The 12,648-nt window shown below is 59.2% G+C and overlaps 1 protein-coding gene across 3 annotated transcripts; it reads right to left on the bottom strand.

Annotated features, from left to right (window-relative positions):
* Positions 1–8: 8 nt before the first annotated feature.
* Positions 9–10,397, bottom strand: MPV17 (mitochondrial inner membrane protein MPV17). Of its 3 annotated transcripts, XM_056125373.1 has the most exons (8): positions 10,351–10,397; positions 9,873–9,947; positions 4,279–4,394; positions 4,060–4,152; positions 3,879–3,974; positions 3,704–3,736; positions 3,449–3,501; positions 9–558 (listed from the first exon to the last, which is right to left on the bottom strand). In XM_056125373.1, the coding sequence occupies exons 2-8, from the start codon at positions 9,940–9,942 to the stop codon at positions 171–173; spliced, it is 849 nt and encodes a 282-aa protein (XP_055981348.1). In that variant the 5' UTR covers positions 9,943–9,947; positions 10,351–10,397; the 3' UTR covers positions 9–170. The 3 variants fall into 3 exon arrangements, with proteins under 3 accessions (XP_055981348.1, XP_055981365.1, XP_055981357.1); XM_056125382.1 differs by lacking the exons at positions 9–558; positions 10,351–10,397 and adding an exon at positions 1,615–2,580 and having other exon boundaries at positions 9,873–10,089; XM_056125390.1 differs by lacking the exons at positions 3,449–3,501; positions 3,704–3,736; positions 3,879–3,974; ... (2 more) ...; positions 9,873–9,947; positions 10,351–10,397 and adding an exon at positions 732–822.
* Between the last annotated feature and the right edge of the window lie 2,251 nt (positions 10,398–12,648).

The raw sequence follows: 12,648 nt of genomic DNA, 5'->3' as shown, positions 1-12,648 counted from the left end.
AAGGCTCTTCAGCACTTTTATTAAAAACCGCCGCTCGGCGTGTCCGGGGTGGCTGCGGGCCGCTCTTGCCCCGGGGGACTAGGGTCCGTCCTGCCCATCCAGCCCCGGGACGGGCGGCGGGGGCGGGGAGCGGGGGGCTCGAGGCTCGCGGGGGCCCGCAGCGCCGCCCGTCACTTGCCCACCGAGTCGAAGAGGATGCGGTTCTGCTCGGCGCGCTCCCGTTGGCTCTGCGTGCGCGCCAGCTCCAGCAGGGCCCGCAGCAGGTGGAAGGTGAGGTCGATGGACAGCGGAGGGTCGTCCCGTCGCGGCCGCTCGCCGGCCGCCCCCCAGCGGCGCGGGAAGCGCTCGGCCAGCAGCAGGAGGAGCGCGCGGGCCCCGCCGCCGGGGTTGCGAGCTCCCGGGGTCCAGCGCAGACTCGGGTCCCGGCCCCTCGCTGCCGCTGCCGCTGCCGCCGCCTCCGCCGGGCTCCACTGGCCGCTCCCGGGGCGCATCTGTGCCAGGAGCAGCAGCGTCGCCAGCAGCGCCGCGCGTCCCGACTGCCTCATGATGCCACCGGCCCTGGACACACAGAGGCAGCCGGGGTGAGGTGCGCCTCTCTCCTCCTGCCCGCGCACGTCCAGCGTCCCCACCGGGTCCTCGGGGGCTGCCGTCCACGCCCGCCACCCGCCGCCCGGTCCTGTTCCACCCTCTCCTCCCGCCTGCCGCGGACGGACTCGCTCCGAGCCACTCACAGTTGCGGGCCAGCGCCTGCTCTGGGCCCGACGGAGCTGCGGGCACCGTCCCTCTGGGCGGGCTGAGGGCGCCTCGGGGAGCACGGGGTCCCGGCCCGGTGCCAGCCTTATATAGCGCCAGGACAGCGCCGGCTGACGTCAGCCGCCACTTACACGGACTGTGGCAGTAGTGACGACCGCAGCTCCCAGCCCGCCCCAGGCTGAAACCCCGAGGGGCGCACCGGGGACCCTGGACCCAGCCTCAGAAGTTGACGTGGGCAAAAAGAGTGCTCTGGAAGCCAGAATCCTTCCAGCTGGCAAGTGCCCGGGTCCCTGGGGCTGTTCCCAGACAGGAGCAGTCCCAGAGGCCCCGGACTTATCTGGCACCCAAATGGGAGGCCGCCTGGGGTGCCCACCCTCCTCCCCACTTCTCCAAAGGGTCCGAGGCCTTGGGAAAGGCTGCAAGCTCAGACCCAGGCCCTTCTTTCAGCATCCCAGTTCCTTTTTTTTTCTTTGTGGGTCACACCCAGCGATGCTCAGGAATTACTCCTGGCAGTGCTTGGGGAACCATATGGGGTGCTGGGGATCGAACCTAGGTTGGCCACGTGCAAGGCGAACACCCTCCCCACTATGCTATTGCTCCAGCCCCCGCCTCGTTTCATTTCAGCCACAAGGGTGAGGGTGGGGGCTTCACAGAAACAGGGTCTCTGGTCCAGCAACTCAGAGACAGGATTTCAGGCACCGTAAGTGAGGGAGGGAGGGAGGAGCCCGGATCCTGGCAGGCTGCTGGTCCCAGTGCCTCTGCGTTCGCCCTAGAGTGGGCTTTCCCCCCTCCCCCGCCCCGAGAACCACTTCAGGAGCTGCTGTAATAACCAGGACACATCCCCAGGTGTATACACATTTATTGCTCTCAACAGAAGGCTGCAAGTTCAAGGTCAGGGCCCCCGGGCTTGGTCTGGAGGGCCCACTTTCTGGGTCAGAGATGGCACCCTGCCCCAGCCCACCCGAGGCTCTCATAAGGCACTGATTTCTTGAGGACTCGTGCATGAGGGGTCCCCCTCTCCCCCCAAGGCCCCATTCCACCACCCTGGTCTTTCCATATGAATGGGGGCGTGGGTTCGGGGGTGCTGTCTGTGCATGTCCACTAAGCACTGATTTCTGACGCAGCAGGTCACCTCCTGTCCTCATCTGTGCAAGGCTGGGCTGGGCGGTCTCTAGGTTTCTTTCTAGAAGCAGTAGTGTCCCAGCTGTTATCTGCCGGCTCTGATGTCCAGCCTCTGTGGAGCTGACCGTGTCTTTACTCACAGGTATGGAGGCTTAAAGGGGAGCTGAAACCATCGTCTGGATAAGGGCAGGGTCAGAGAAACCCGTGTGCTGACAAGGTGGGCTTGCTGGCATTTGTGGACATATGAATGTAAATGGATGCTGACACATTGTTCAACGAAGATTCACAGAGTGCTGACCCGTGGTGGGGTGGGAGGCCATTCTAAAGCTGCTCCAGCCAACCTGGGTTAAGCCCCAGCATCCCATATGGCCTCCCGAACCCCCTAGGAGTGATTCCTGAATGCAGAGCGAGGAGTAACCCCTGAGCAGATCCGGGTGTGGCCCAAACAAACACTAACCCCAAAGCAAAAATAAAGCTTCTAGAGTTCTGCAGGAGTTGTTACCTTCCCGGGCCATGTCTTACTGCTAACGTGCAAGTGAAGCCCAGGGAAACGGCTGTGCTGCCCGAAGGGGTCGGGATGCCCATCCCGGGGCCAGGCCGCCTCTCTGCTGTGGGGGACGATGGAGTCCAGCGGCCTAGAGCTGATGCGCCTTCCAGGAGAGGTAGGAGTTCCAGACCACAGCCACACACTGCACAACAGCCAACCTGCGGTGGACAGGGCCCCGTGAGGAGGAGGAAGGGAGAGCCCGGGGCACATGGCGAAGTGTGGCGGGAAGGGTGGGCTGGCCGCGGGGAGGCCCGGGTTCAAGCCCTTTCCTTCAGTGTCTGAGGGAGGACACGTGGCTGAGGCAGGACAGCTAGTGCTGGGTCCAGGGCCACCCCTGGCTCCGACTCCTGGGCCAGAGGCTCGGTCAAGCCCACAGCCCTCCGCCTGGGGAGCATCTCCTGGGCTCTGGTCTTAGAGTAGTTTTGGCTAAGGACGAGGTGGTTGTGCATTTTTTTTTTGGGTGTGGGGGGGACACACCTGACTCACGTTATCAGGGCTCACTCCTGGCAATAGGCAGTGCCAGGGATGGAACTGGGCACAACTGCATGCAGAGCGAGACCCTTCCCCGTCCTAAATCGGACGTCCAGTCTAAATCCTAAAGTGACTGATCCCGGTCTTGAACCTGTCCCTCCTATTTTCCCATCCATTGTTCTCCAGCATTTTTCTTCTAGAGCCTGGACTCGGCCCAGAGCTCACCAGGAAGACCCGCAGTGGTACTTGGGGAAGTGGGGGGGGGGGGGCAGGCATGGGTGCTGGGTGAAACTCGGAGTGGCCCACTGCATTCTCACCCGCAGCTTTATAGCTGCTTATTATTAGGGTAAAATTCAGTGCAGTAACCCGATGTCCCCCTGGCCCTGTCCGGAGAGGCCCCCGGGGAACGGAAGACCAGTGGGCAGACCAAGGGGGCTGGACGAAGTGCCCGCGGTCTCTGCTAAAATGACTCAAGGTTGAAATGCAAATCACCGTCTCCACCTGGGGGCCTGTGGCTGTTTCCTGAAAGGGGGTGGGGGTGGGGTGCTGCCATACCTGTACTGGAGTGGCACCAGGTAGAAGTTGGCCAACTGCACGGCAGGCCACAGCTGTGAGGAGGCAAAGAGAAAAGGGAAGGGTTGGGGGCTGCCTCCCTCCCTGCCCCCCCAGACTCACTGCCCTGACCTCTGCTGGCCAGAGCTGAAGTCAGGGAGCGCTTCCAGGTGTTGCCTCACTGGGAGTGGATGCGTGTGTCTGTGTTAGATCGGGAGCCCCTGCCCACTCCATCCCCAGACATCTGGGGACACTTACATAGTAGTTGGTGACGAGGGCATCAGGGTAATCCTGAAGGGACAAGGACAAGTGAGATGGCATGAGCAGCCCACACAGGCCCACGCCCACCGCCTCCTCCCCTCCTGCAGGGTGCGTCCACCTCACCCACCCCATGGCCGGGAGTCCACCTGCCCAGCCGCGACCTGCCACTCACCCGCTGCAGCTTGGCCCAGTTGGCCTGGGCTGACAGCCCATTGAGTGCTCCCACCAGGGGGAGGAAACAGCCCAGGAAGCAAGGGGCGAAGGCCCCCTGAGGAGGAAATGCAGAGGTCTGGGTGTCTGCACCAGCCCACCCGCCCGCCCTTGCCACCCCTCTTTGCCCCTCCCCCCCTCACCTGGTCCAGCAACATCTTCTTGAGTGCATCCACCTTGGTGGTGCCGGGGACGAGCCGGTCCAGAACCCGGTACCAGCCTCCAATCACGGGGCCCTGAAAGCAAACCCCGGGGAGCAGTGCCGGGCTGCATTCAAGGGGCCGGGGGGGGGGCTTCCAATCAGCCCCCTAAGGCAGCAGCTGGCATCTGGCGGGGAGGGGAGGCCCCACGGCGGAGCTTACCACGAAGCCGCAGCCCAGGGAGAACATGGTGAGGGTGCGAGTGGCCTGGTGCTCGCGCAGGCCTCGTCTCTCCACCAGCTGCTGCGAGACGGCGTCCCCCAGGCCCATGAGGGACCCTGTGTGGAGGGACACCGGGTTGCGGGGGGAGTCATCAGGAGGCTTGCCCCATCCTGCCGCTGCTAAGCCCCAGGGAAGGGGACCCCAGTGTGACCGTCACATGCAGGGGTGAACAGCCAAGAGAGAGGGAGAGAGGAAGGGTGAGGGTGCAGGAGGGAGAAGACGCGCTGGCAGGGCCCTGCTCGAGAAAACGCAGTGCCAGGCCAGACAAAACGCAGTGCCAGGCCAGACACGACGGCCGCTTCCGGCCCCCAGAATAGGCCCAGGAATCCGGCTCCCTCTCCTGGCCCGCCGCAAGGCCTGAGTCAGTGTCCGTCCTTGGGCGGGGGTCCAGCGAGCGGCGAACAGTGAAAATGAGTCTTGGTGGAAACACAATGCCCAGGGTGCAGGGGAGGCAGACAGTAGGTCGAGAGGCTCAGGCCCATGGGGAGATACTGGCAGCCTCTGAGCGATGCCACGTGAGCCCTGACGTCCCCACTGAGCGGGCATGGCTGTGCCCTCCTCTCCCTGTGCTGGGACTGAGCCCCTGGCAGGCGGCGGCTGAGCTGGAACCAGCTCTCTAGGCAGGTCCCGGCAGCAGGGTGGCCTGCTGGCCTCTAGCATGCGTCCACTCAGACGGCGGCTGCTATTGACCCTCTGACCCCCACCAGCCTGCCCATCGTGCTGGGTAATGAGAGTCCCCACCCAGCTCCGTGGCCACACGGTCCCTGTGCCCCCAATTACCCTGGCAAACAGCCTCCCCAGAGCAGAGCCCGTCTGTGACGTCTGTGCTGGTCTCACCCTCCCACCAGACCTGTGCCCCCACCCCCCCCTCAGCATTCTCATTGGGGGGACCTGGGTGGTGACTGTCCTCAGCTCCTGCCTCTCCCAGGGGTGGCTGTTCCTGTCCAAGCACCCCCAGGACCAGGCCCCAGTCTCAGAGCCTGTTCCCACCGCCCCCCCACCCCCAGTACAGCTGCCCCCAACCTGTGTTCAGAAAGCAAACTAAGGGGAGAACACGGTGTGGGCCCCCCCAACCCCAACAACGCGACTGCTCTGGGAAGGGGCAGAGCCCAGGCTGGCCGTTCACCTTGCGAGGGCAGCGGGCAGCAGGGGAAAGGGAGTCACAAGCGAACTGTGTTTCCACTCTTGCCAAGTCCCACAGCTAAAGGCAGAGCGGAAAGGGAAAAAGCAAAAGTCATTGACTTCCAGCCTGCAGCCTTCGGGGAAGCTGGGTTCCAGCCCCATCACCCCCCCCATCCCACCCCAGGAACACCGAGGGACACGAGCCTGGGGGGGCCTGCTGGCTCAATCCATTTAGAATTCTTTCATTTTTTTTTTTTTTTTTGCTTTTTGGTTCACACCCAGCAATGCTCAGGGGATACTCCTGGCTTTGCACTCAGGAATTACTCCTGGTGGTGCTTGGAGGACCATATGGGATGCTGGGGATTGAACCCGGGTCAGCTGTATGCAAGGCAAACGTCCTACCCGCTGTGCTGTCTCTCTGGCCCCCTCTTTTTTGTTTTTAGCTGACACCCGGTGGTGCTCAGGAGTTACTCCTGGCTCTGCACTAAGGGGTTACTCTTGGGGCTCAGGGCACCATCTGGGGTGCTGGGGATCCAACTTGGGTGGGCCATGTGGAAGGCAAACTCCCTCCTGACTGTACTATCGTTCCACCCCCCTGGTTCAATCCATTTCTAACAGGACAGTGCCTAGGGGTCTCTCCTTGGCCGCAGGTTAATGCCCCCCAGTCCCGGACCCACGGCAGGCTGGGTGTGCCAAGGCCTGGGTCAGTCAGAAAGTGATTCTGGTCTTGCAAGAGCGGCTGGACCCGGGCTCCTGAGAGGTGGGGACAGAGCTGGTGAGTGGGAACCTCCGAGAACCCCGTGCTCCCATCCAGGGCTTGTTCTGCAGGGCCCACAGAGGCCTGAGCTCCAGAGGAGCAGGGTGAGGGGCTGCGGGGCAGGGATGCCCCGATGCCAGGCCAGGCACGGAGCCCAGCGGCAGACGTTGGTTCGGATGTGACATCATGGTCCTGGGCATGTTCCAGTTCTCATGCCGTCACTCACCTCCAGATCCGGTGGGGGAGGAGGGACGCCTGGGCGCGAGCTCCCCCTGGGAACCCCTCCCCTCCCACCCCGCCAGTGGAAAAGCCCCAACTTCCACCACGCCCCCCTCTCCTAGGCATGGTGGGGGCTAAATGCCCGCTTCCCCCATCGCGTTCCTCTCTTGGCTCTTGGGCACGGACTCTCCGACACAAGAAAGGAAGGTGCTGGTAGAGAGAAGACAGAGAGCCAGGGAGGTGGGCTGGCGGGCAGGACCTTCCTGGTCTATGAGAGGCTGGGGGGCAGCCGGAGATGCAGGCACAGGGTCTCCTGCCTGGAAGCTCTGACAATTCAGCAGCTGCCTGGGTGAGGGGCTGGGGCTGGCAGTGCCCAGGGGTTCCCTAGGAGCCGGGAAGCAGGAACCTCTGGGGCTGAGCTGCCCAGCTTGGACCACTGCCCAGCTTGGACCTTCCTGCACACTGCCCAGAGGCAAAGCGGATGGTCTAGAGCTTGTCAGGGACCCATGTCCAGAGCAGTGCATGGAGTCTCAGGCCTCTTCAGGGCCACATGTGTCCCTGGTTTGAATGCCAGTTCTGTCTACCACCACGCAAGACCCCAGTGTCCTAGAAATATCCAGAGCTGGACTGGACAGTCTTTGCAGCTCCTGACCTCCTCCTGACACCTGGCACTGGCTGGAGAGAGTACAGTGGTACAGGGCTTTGCCTTGCACATGGCCAACCCAGGTTCAATCCCTTGCACTGGATATGGTACCCAGGGGTGATCCTTGAGTGCACAGCCAGGAGTAAGGCCTGAGCACAGTCAGCTATGTCCAAAACAAAACCAAAATAAACAAATAATTCTAACTCCAGCTTGGCTGCTCCCACAGCAGGCCCAGGCCAGCTTAGGTTGAGCCCTGGGTCCAAGCAGTGTGGAAAGGGCCTCAGGGAAGGGCAGGACCAGGCTGACTCTGCCTCACAGTACACACAGCGCAGAGGGCCGTGGCCTTAATTGCCCTGTGCCTACCTCGGTGTATCGGGCACTGCTCTTGAGCCTTTTTGGGAGGATTCACGGCCATTTGTGCAGTCAAGCCTTACTACTGAGATCCTGGCCACTGGCCGAAACCACCCCTGGCCCAGAGCAGGTACGGCGGAGAGGGCGTTTGCCTCGTATGTGACTGACCTAGGTTAGATCCCCAACACCCCATGTAGTCCTGCCAGGGGTGATCCCTGAGCTCTGCCAGGTATGGCCCCAAAGGAAAAAAAAGTAAAAACCAGAAATCTCCCTTCCTATGCCCTGAGTGATGGGCACTTCTGGGGGATCTTGGGTATGGCTGTATGGGTCGGAAGGAACATCTCCCCCCCCCCCCCCCCCACCCCAGTTCAATTCACTGTCTCTTTTTAATCTGCATTTTCATTCAACACTAGGATGGTGGAGGTCATGCCCAATTCAATCAGCCTAGTCAATGGCTGAATAAATAGTAGTACTCCTACATTAAAAAAACAAAACAAAATAAAACAAAGAAACACTGGGAGGTAAGTGGGGAAGGTCTGAGAAGAATAGACCTAGGGGTGCTTCCAGCTGGCTCAGACAAGCCACAGACACATCCCAGGGTGCTGTGCAGCTGTGCCCCATGGCCTGGCCAGCAGCTGCTGCCTTGGGTCGGGAAACACAAGGACTCCCCTCCTTGCCCGCTCTGGGGAGCAGGAGGGTGCCCTCATTTCTGGCGCAGGAGCCCAAGGGAATGTGAGGCCGGGCAGAGGGCCCAGCGTGTCAGTTCCCATCACAGACACACAGTCCAGCGTGAGTCATCGGCCAGGTGAGTCATGCTGCCTGACGGACACTCCGAGGACAGGACATGGGTGGCGGTGGGCGGGGGGTGGACGGGGTAAGTGACGGCTGTCTCCTGGCCAGACACCCAGAAGTTTCTAGTACTGAGGTGGGGTGATTCCAGAAACTGCATCCTCGCTCCGCCCCCGTTTTCTGCAGCTCCCCAAGCCCAATTTTCAAGTTTCCTCTCAGAAGCCCTGGTGTTCCTTAGAGGTCTGCTCCTTTCCTCCAAACATCCGAGCCCTCCCAGTCAACTCCTCCCCCAGAGACGGGCCTTTCTTGCCATCCATCCTCTCTTATGGCAAAGAGGGGCTTAGTGCAGGTAAGTCACTGGATCACCTCTGCCAGGGTGCTAGTCCGCCTCCAAGACTGGGGTAAAAGACAACCTTGTTTATTTGGATGTTGTTTTGGGGGTCACACCCAGCAGTGCTCAGGGCTTACTCCTGGCTCTGAGTTCAGGGATCTCCCCTGGAAGAGCTCGGGGACCCTACATAGTGCCAGGTACTGAATCAGGGTCAGCTGCATGCAAGGTAAGTGCCCTCACTGCCGTCCTATCACTCTGGCCCCTGAGGTGCTTGGTTTCTATAATGTCTGGGGAGATAGATAAACAGAGCTCATCAGACCAAGAAAATCAGAAGAGTAAGAGGAAAATGGCTCTCTTGGGGTGTGAGTTAGGGAGATGTATTCAAATCTAAGTTCTGACACATAATTTTTTTGCTTTGTTTTGGGGCCCCATCCCCGCAGCAATACTCAGGGGTTACTCCTGGCTCTTCACTCAGAAGTTACTCCTGACAAGCTGGGTGGATCCTATGGGATGCCAGGATCAAGCCTAGGTCAGCTGTGTGCAAGGCAAGTGCCCTACCTGTGTACTATTGCTCCAGGCCCCCAAGTACTATTTTGTTTTCATTTTGGGGTAACCACTGCTGGGGCTGGAGGTTGCTCTCTGAGGTGCTCAGGGATCCTGAGGTGCTGGGGGAGTGAACCTGGGCCTCAGGCATGTAACACGTGTGCTCTTTGAACTAACTCCCTGGCCACAGAAATATTGTCTTGACATAGTGTCATGTGTATATGCATGTCTTCGTCGTTCCTGGCCTGTTAAAGCTATATTTCACCATTTTAAAACTGAAGGCAAACAGGTAGAGAGTGCAGGAGGTAAGACACTTGCTTTACATGTGACAGCTTTGGCTGTGACCCTGGTTTGATCCCTGACACTACAAATGGTCCCCGGAGCACTGCCAAGGGTCGATCCTGAGCACTGATCCAGGGGTAGTCCCTGAGCACCACCCATCCCTACTGGTCACCCACAAAGAAAAATGTACTGAGGAACTAATCCTGAGCGGGTGGGGTGGGTGGGGTGGGGTGGGGGGCTACCGTGCTCTCAATTGCTCAGGCTTGAGCCAGGCCATGTGCAAAGTGTTTAATAGGTTGTTAGTTTCCAGGCTAACAGGTTGTTAGTTTCCAGGTCCAGGAACACGAGTTTATCTGGAACTGGTGGCACCTCTGCCCTTCGGGGGGGCCCCCCGGTACAGATCTCGGGGACCCTCCAAGAGGGCTGGACCGAAACAAAAACGGAGCGAGGGGCGGCAGGGCGCCCTCCTGCCCCCACAGGCCTCTCTGGTCACTCACCGGCCGTCAGCACCTGCGTTTTCCAAGGGTGAGCGGTCAGCGCCCGCTGGTACGCCCGCCAGAGCGCCATGCCTCCTGCCGAGCCGAGAGGAAAGGGGGTCACCCCCGCCGCCCCTTCCCGGGATGGGGCTTAACGCACACCACCGCCAGGCTGGCGGCCAGGCGTGCAAGAGACCCCGGCCCGTCCCCGCAGCCGCCCCGCACCGTGCTCCCGGGCAGCCTCGCGTCACCGTCGGGGCAGCCCGCCCCCCAGCCCCCTTGGCAGGGGTCCCCCTTTCCCACGGCTGCACGCAGGACGAAAAAAGGCACGTTTGCTCGGGCCTTTCTTCATCCAGAGCCTGGCCGTGGCCCCGCTTTGGACTCCGCCTGGAGCCGCCTGCATCCTCCCTGCGTGCGGACTCCGCTGGGAGCCGCCAGCATCCTCCAGCGTGCAGCTCCTCCGGGTACCCGGCACCGCAACTCCCGGCCCGCCACTCACCTGCGCACGAGCGCAGCCCCCACGCCGGGCCGACTTCCGGCGCAAGTCCCGCCCCTTCCGCCTGTGGCCGCCTCCCGCCCTCCCCTGGGGGGGCCGCCTGCCAGGCCCCCCTCGCTGCGCCCCCCGCCTGGAGCTGGCCAGGGTCCTGATTCCCTGGGCTGTCTCAGCAGCTTGGACGCTAAGCCGGAGCGAATAAACCTAGTGAAGTGCGTGTGGCTGTTTTATTTAAAAACTAGTGTGATGTGTGCTGAAAGAAGACTTGAGGACCAGACATGATGGCCTTTCAGTATCGTTACTGCAAACCATAAGGCCCCAAAGCAGAGAGTAAGACGGGAAGGGGATGGGTGTTGGATCATTGTATGACTGAAACCTAATCATGAAAGCTGTGTAACTGTATCTCCCAGCAATTCCATTAAAAACAACAAACTAGTGTCAGCTTCGCCAGTCTCAAAGGTGGAACTGGCTTTTGTGCATGTTTGATGGCATCAGAGCAACTAGTCAGCCACAGCAGCTTTGGAATTGAGTTTTTCTGGCCCCTGGAGGGGAGGACTGATTTTCAAACAGCTCCTCAGTTTTAGGGGAGATGTAAGAAAGGTGGGGGTGGGTGGAAGAAGAGCCATTAGAAATCCTTTATCTTTAGTTTGGATGGGCCAGAAAAATAGTACAGCGGGTAGGGTGCTTGCCTTGCATGCTGCTGACCCTGGTTCAGTTCCTGGCACCCAATATAGTACCTTGAACCCACCAGGAATGATCCCTTAACACAGCCAGGAGTGCCCCCCCCCCCCCCACACACACACACAATGTGTTTCAAAACCAATTGACTTGTTTTGGATGGAGGCCACACCTAGTAGTACTATGCAATTACTCCTGGTGGCGCTCAGGACCATCTAGGATGCCAGAGATCAAACTCTGACCCACAGCATGAAAGGCAAACGCCCAACCCACTGTACTTTGAACCCAATAGGTGACTTAATGCCTTTCCAGATCCAAACATTGTCAAATGCATTGAATATACTGTGACTGGCTATCTAAGTGGTGCAAACTCCTACTGTGGATCTGGCAGGCTGAGAGGGTACGGCTCTTTCAGGAGGAATTCACAGAGCGAGCTCTCTCCCAGCTCTGTCTGATTAGATCCAGCCCCTATTCACATAATTCCTGTATAATTCAGGTAGGGAAAAACCTATCACAGATAATGGAGAAACACAGCAAGGAAGCAACAGAATCTGATGTCATAACATTTAACTTAAGGTTCCCTAATACGAGATTTACATTAGTAACTGGAATAGACAGCCAAACGTAGGAGGTATCAAAGTTGTACTCTTTGACTGTTTAGGTCGAAATCCCAAACCATCACTTAGTAGTTATGTGACATTTTATATGCTGGAGAGAAGGGGTTGTTCCCTCGTCCAGTGCAGGGGCTGTTCCTGGCTCTGTGCTCTACAGTGATCCCTGGCAGTGTGTGGGCAACACACGTGGTGCTGGGAATTGAACCAGGATTGCAGCTGAAGTGGCCTCTTGCAAGGCCAAGTCCCTCACCTCCTATATTCTCAGCCTCGTTCAGAATCTTTTACTTGGTCAATTTTGGCAGAGGACCTCACTAGATTAATATATACCAAGTATATGAAATAGAACAACTGCTTTCTAGTTCTTGTTTTTTCTTCCTTCCCTGATGGGAACACAAAGGAGAAAGAGTAAGGTTGAGTGTGTGTGTGTGTGTGTGTGTGTGTGTGTGTGTGTGTCTGTATGTGTGTGGTTTTGGGGCCACACCTAGTGGTGCTCAGGGCTTAATCTTGGCTCTGCACTCAGGAATCACTCCTGGCGTACCTGGGGGACCATATAGAGTGCTGGGAATTGAACCCGAGTCGGCCAGGTGCAAGACAAGTACCCTACCCTCTGCACTATGGTTCCACTCCCTATTTTTGAGGTGCTGCGGATGGAGCCTCAGCCATGCAAGATCAGTTAGCTACTGCAGTGCTAGGCTTCCAACCCTCAATTCCTTTATTCATAAGGAGTTTCTGATGTTTGATCAATTCCATACTCTGAAGAGGCAGGAGGCGGTTGTTAGGTATTTGCCCAATCAGTCTAGAATGCCAGAGGGCAGAGTTCTAGGAAGGCCCCTCCCCCAGTCCAGATGGTTCTATCCATTCCAGGCTGTGGTCTGCCTGTTTCTCAGTGCCACATGTGTCTGCTTAGCAGGCTTCAGGGCTGCACCCTGAAGAAAACTCTAACAAGATCAGGCATTACAGTGCCTTCCTGGGCTGCTGGGAAACCCCTCCTACAGAGTGAAACAAAGTAGCT

This window comes from Sorex fumeus, unplaced genomic scaffold (assembly GCF_029834395.1).
Source record: "Sorex fumeus unplaced genomic scaffold, SorFum_2.1 ptg000006l, whole genome shotgun sequence".
NCBI lineage: Eukaryota > Metazoa > Chordata > Mammalia > Eulipotyphla > Soricidae > Sorex > Sorex fumeus.
Note: the sequence above shows the minus strand (reverse complement) of the source record. Positions and strands in the feature narration are given on the sequence as shown.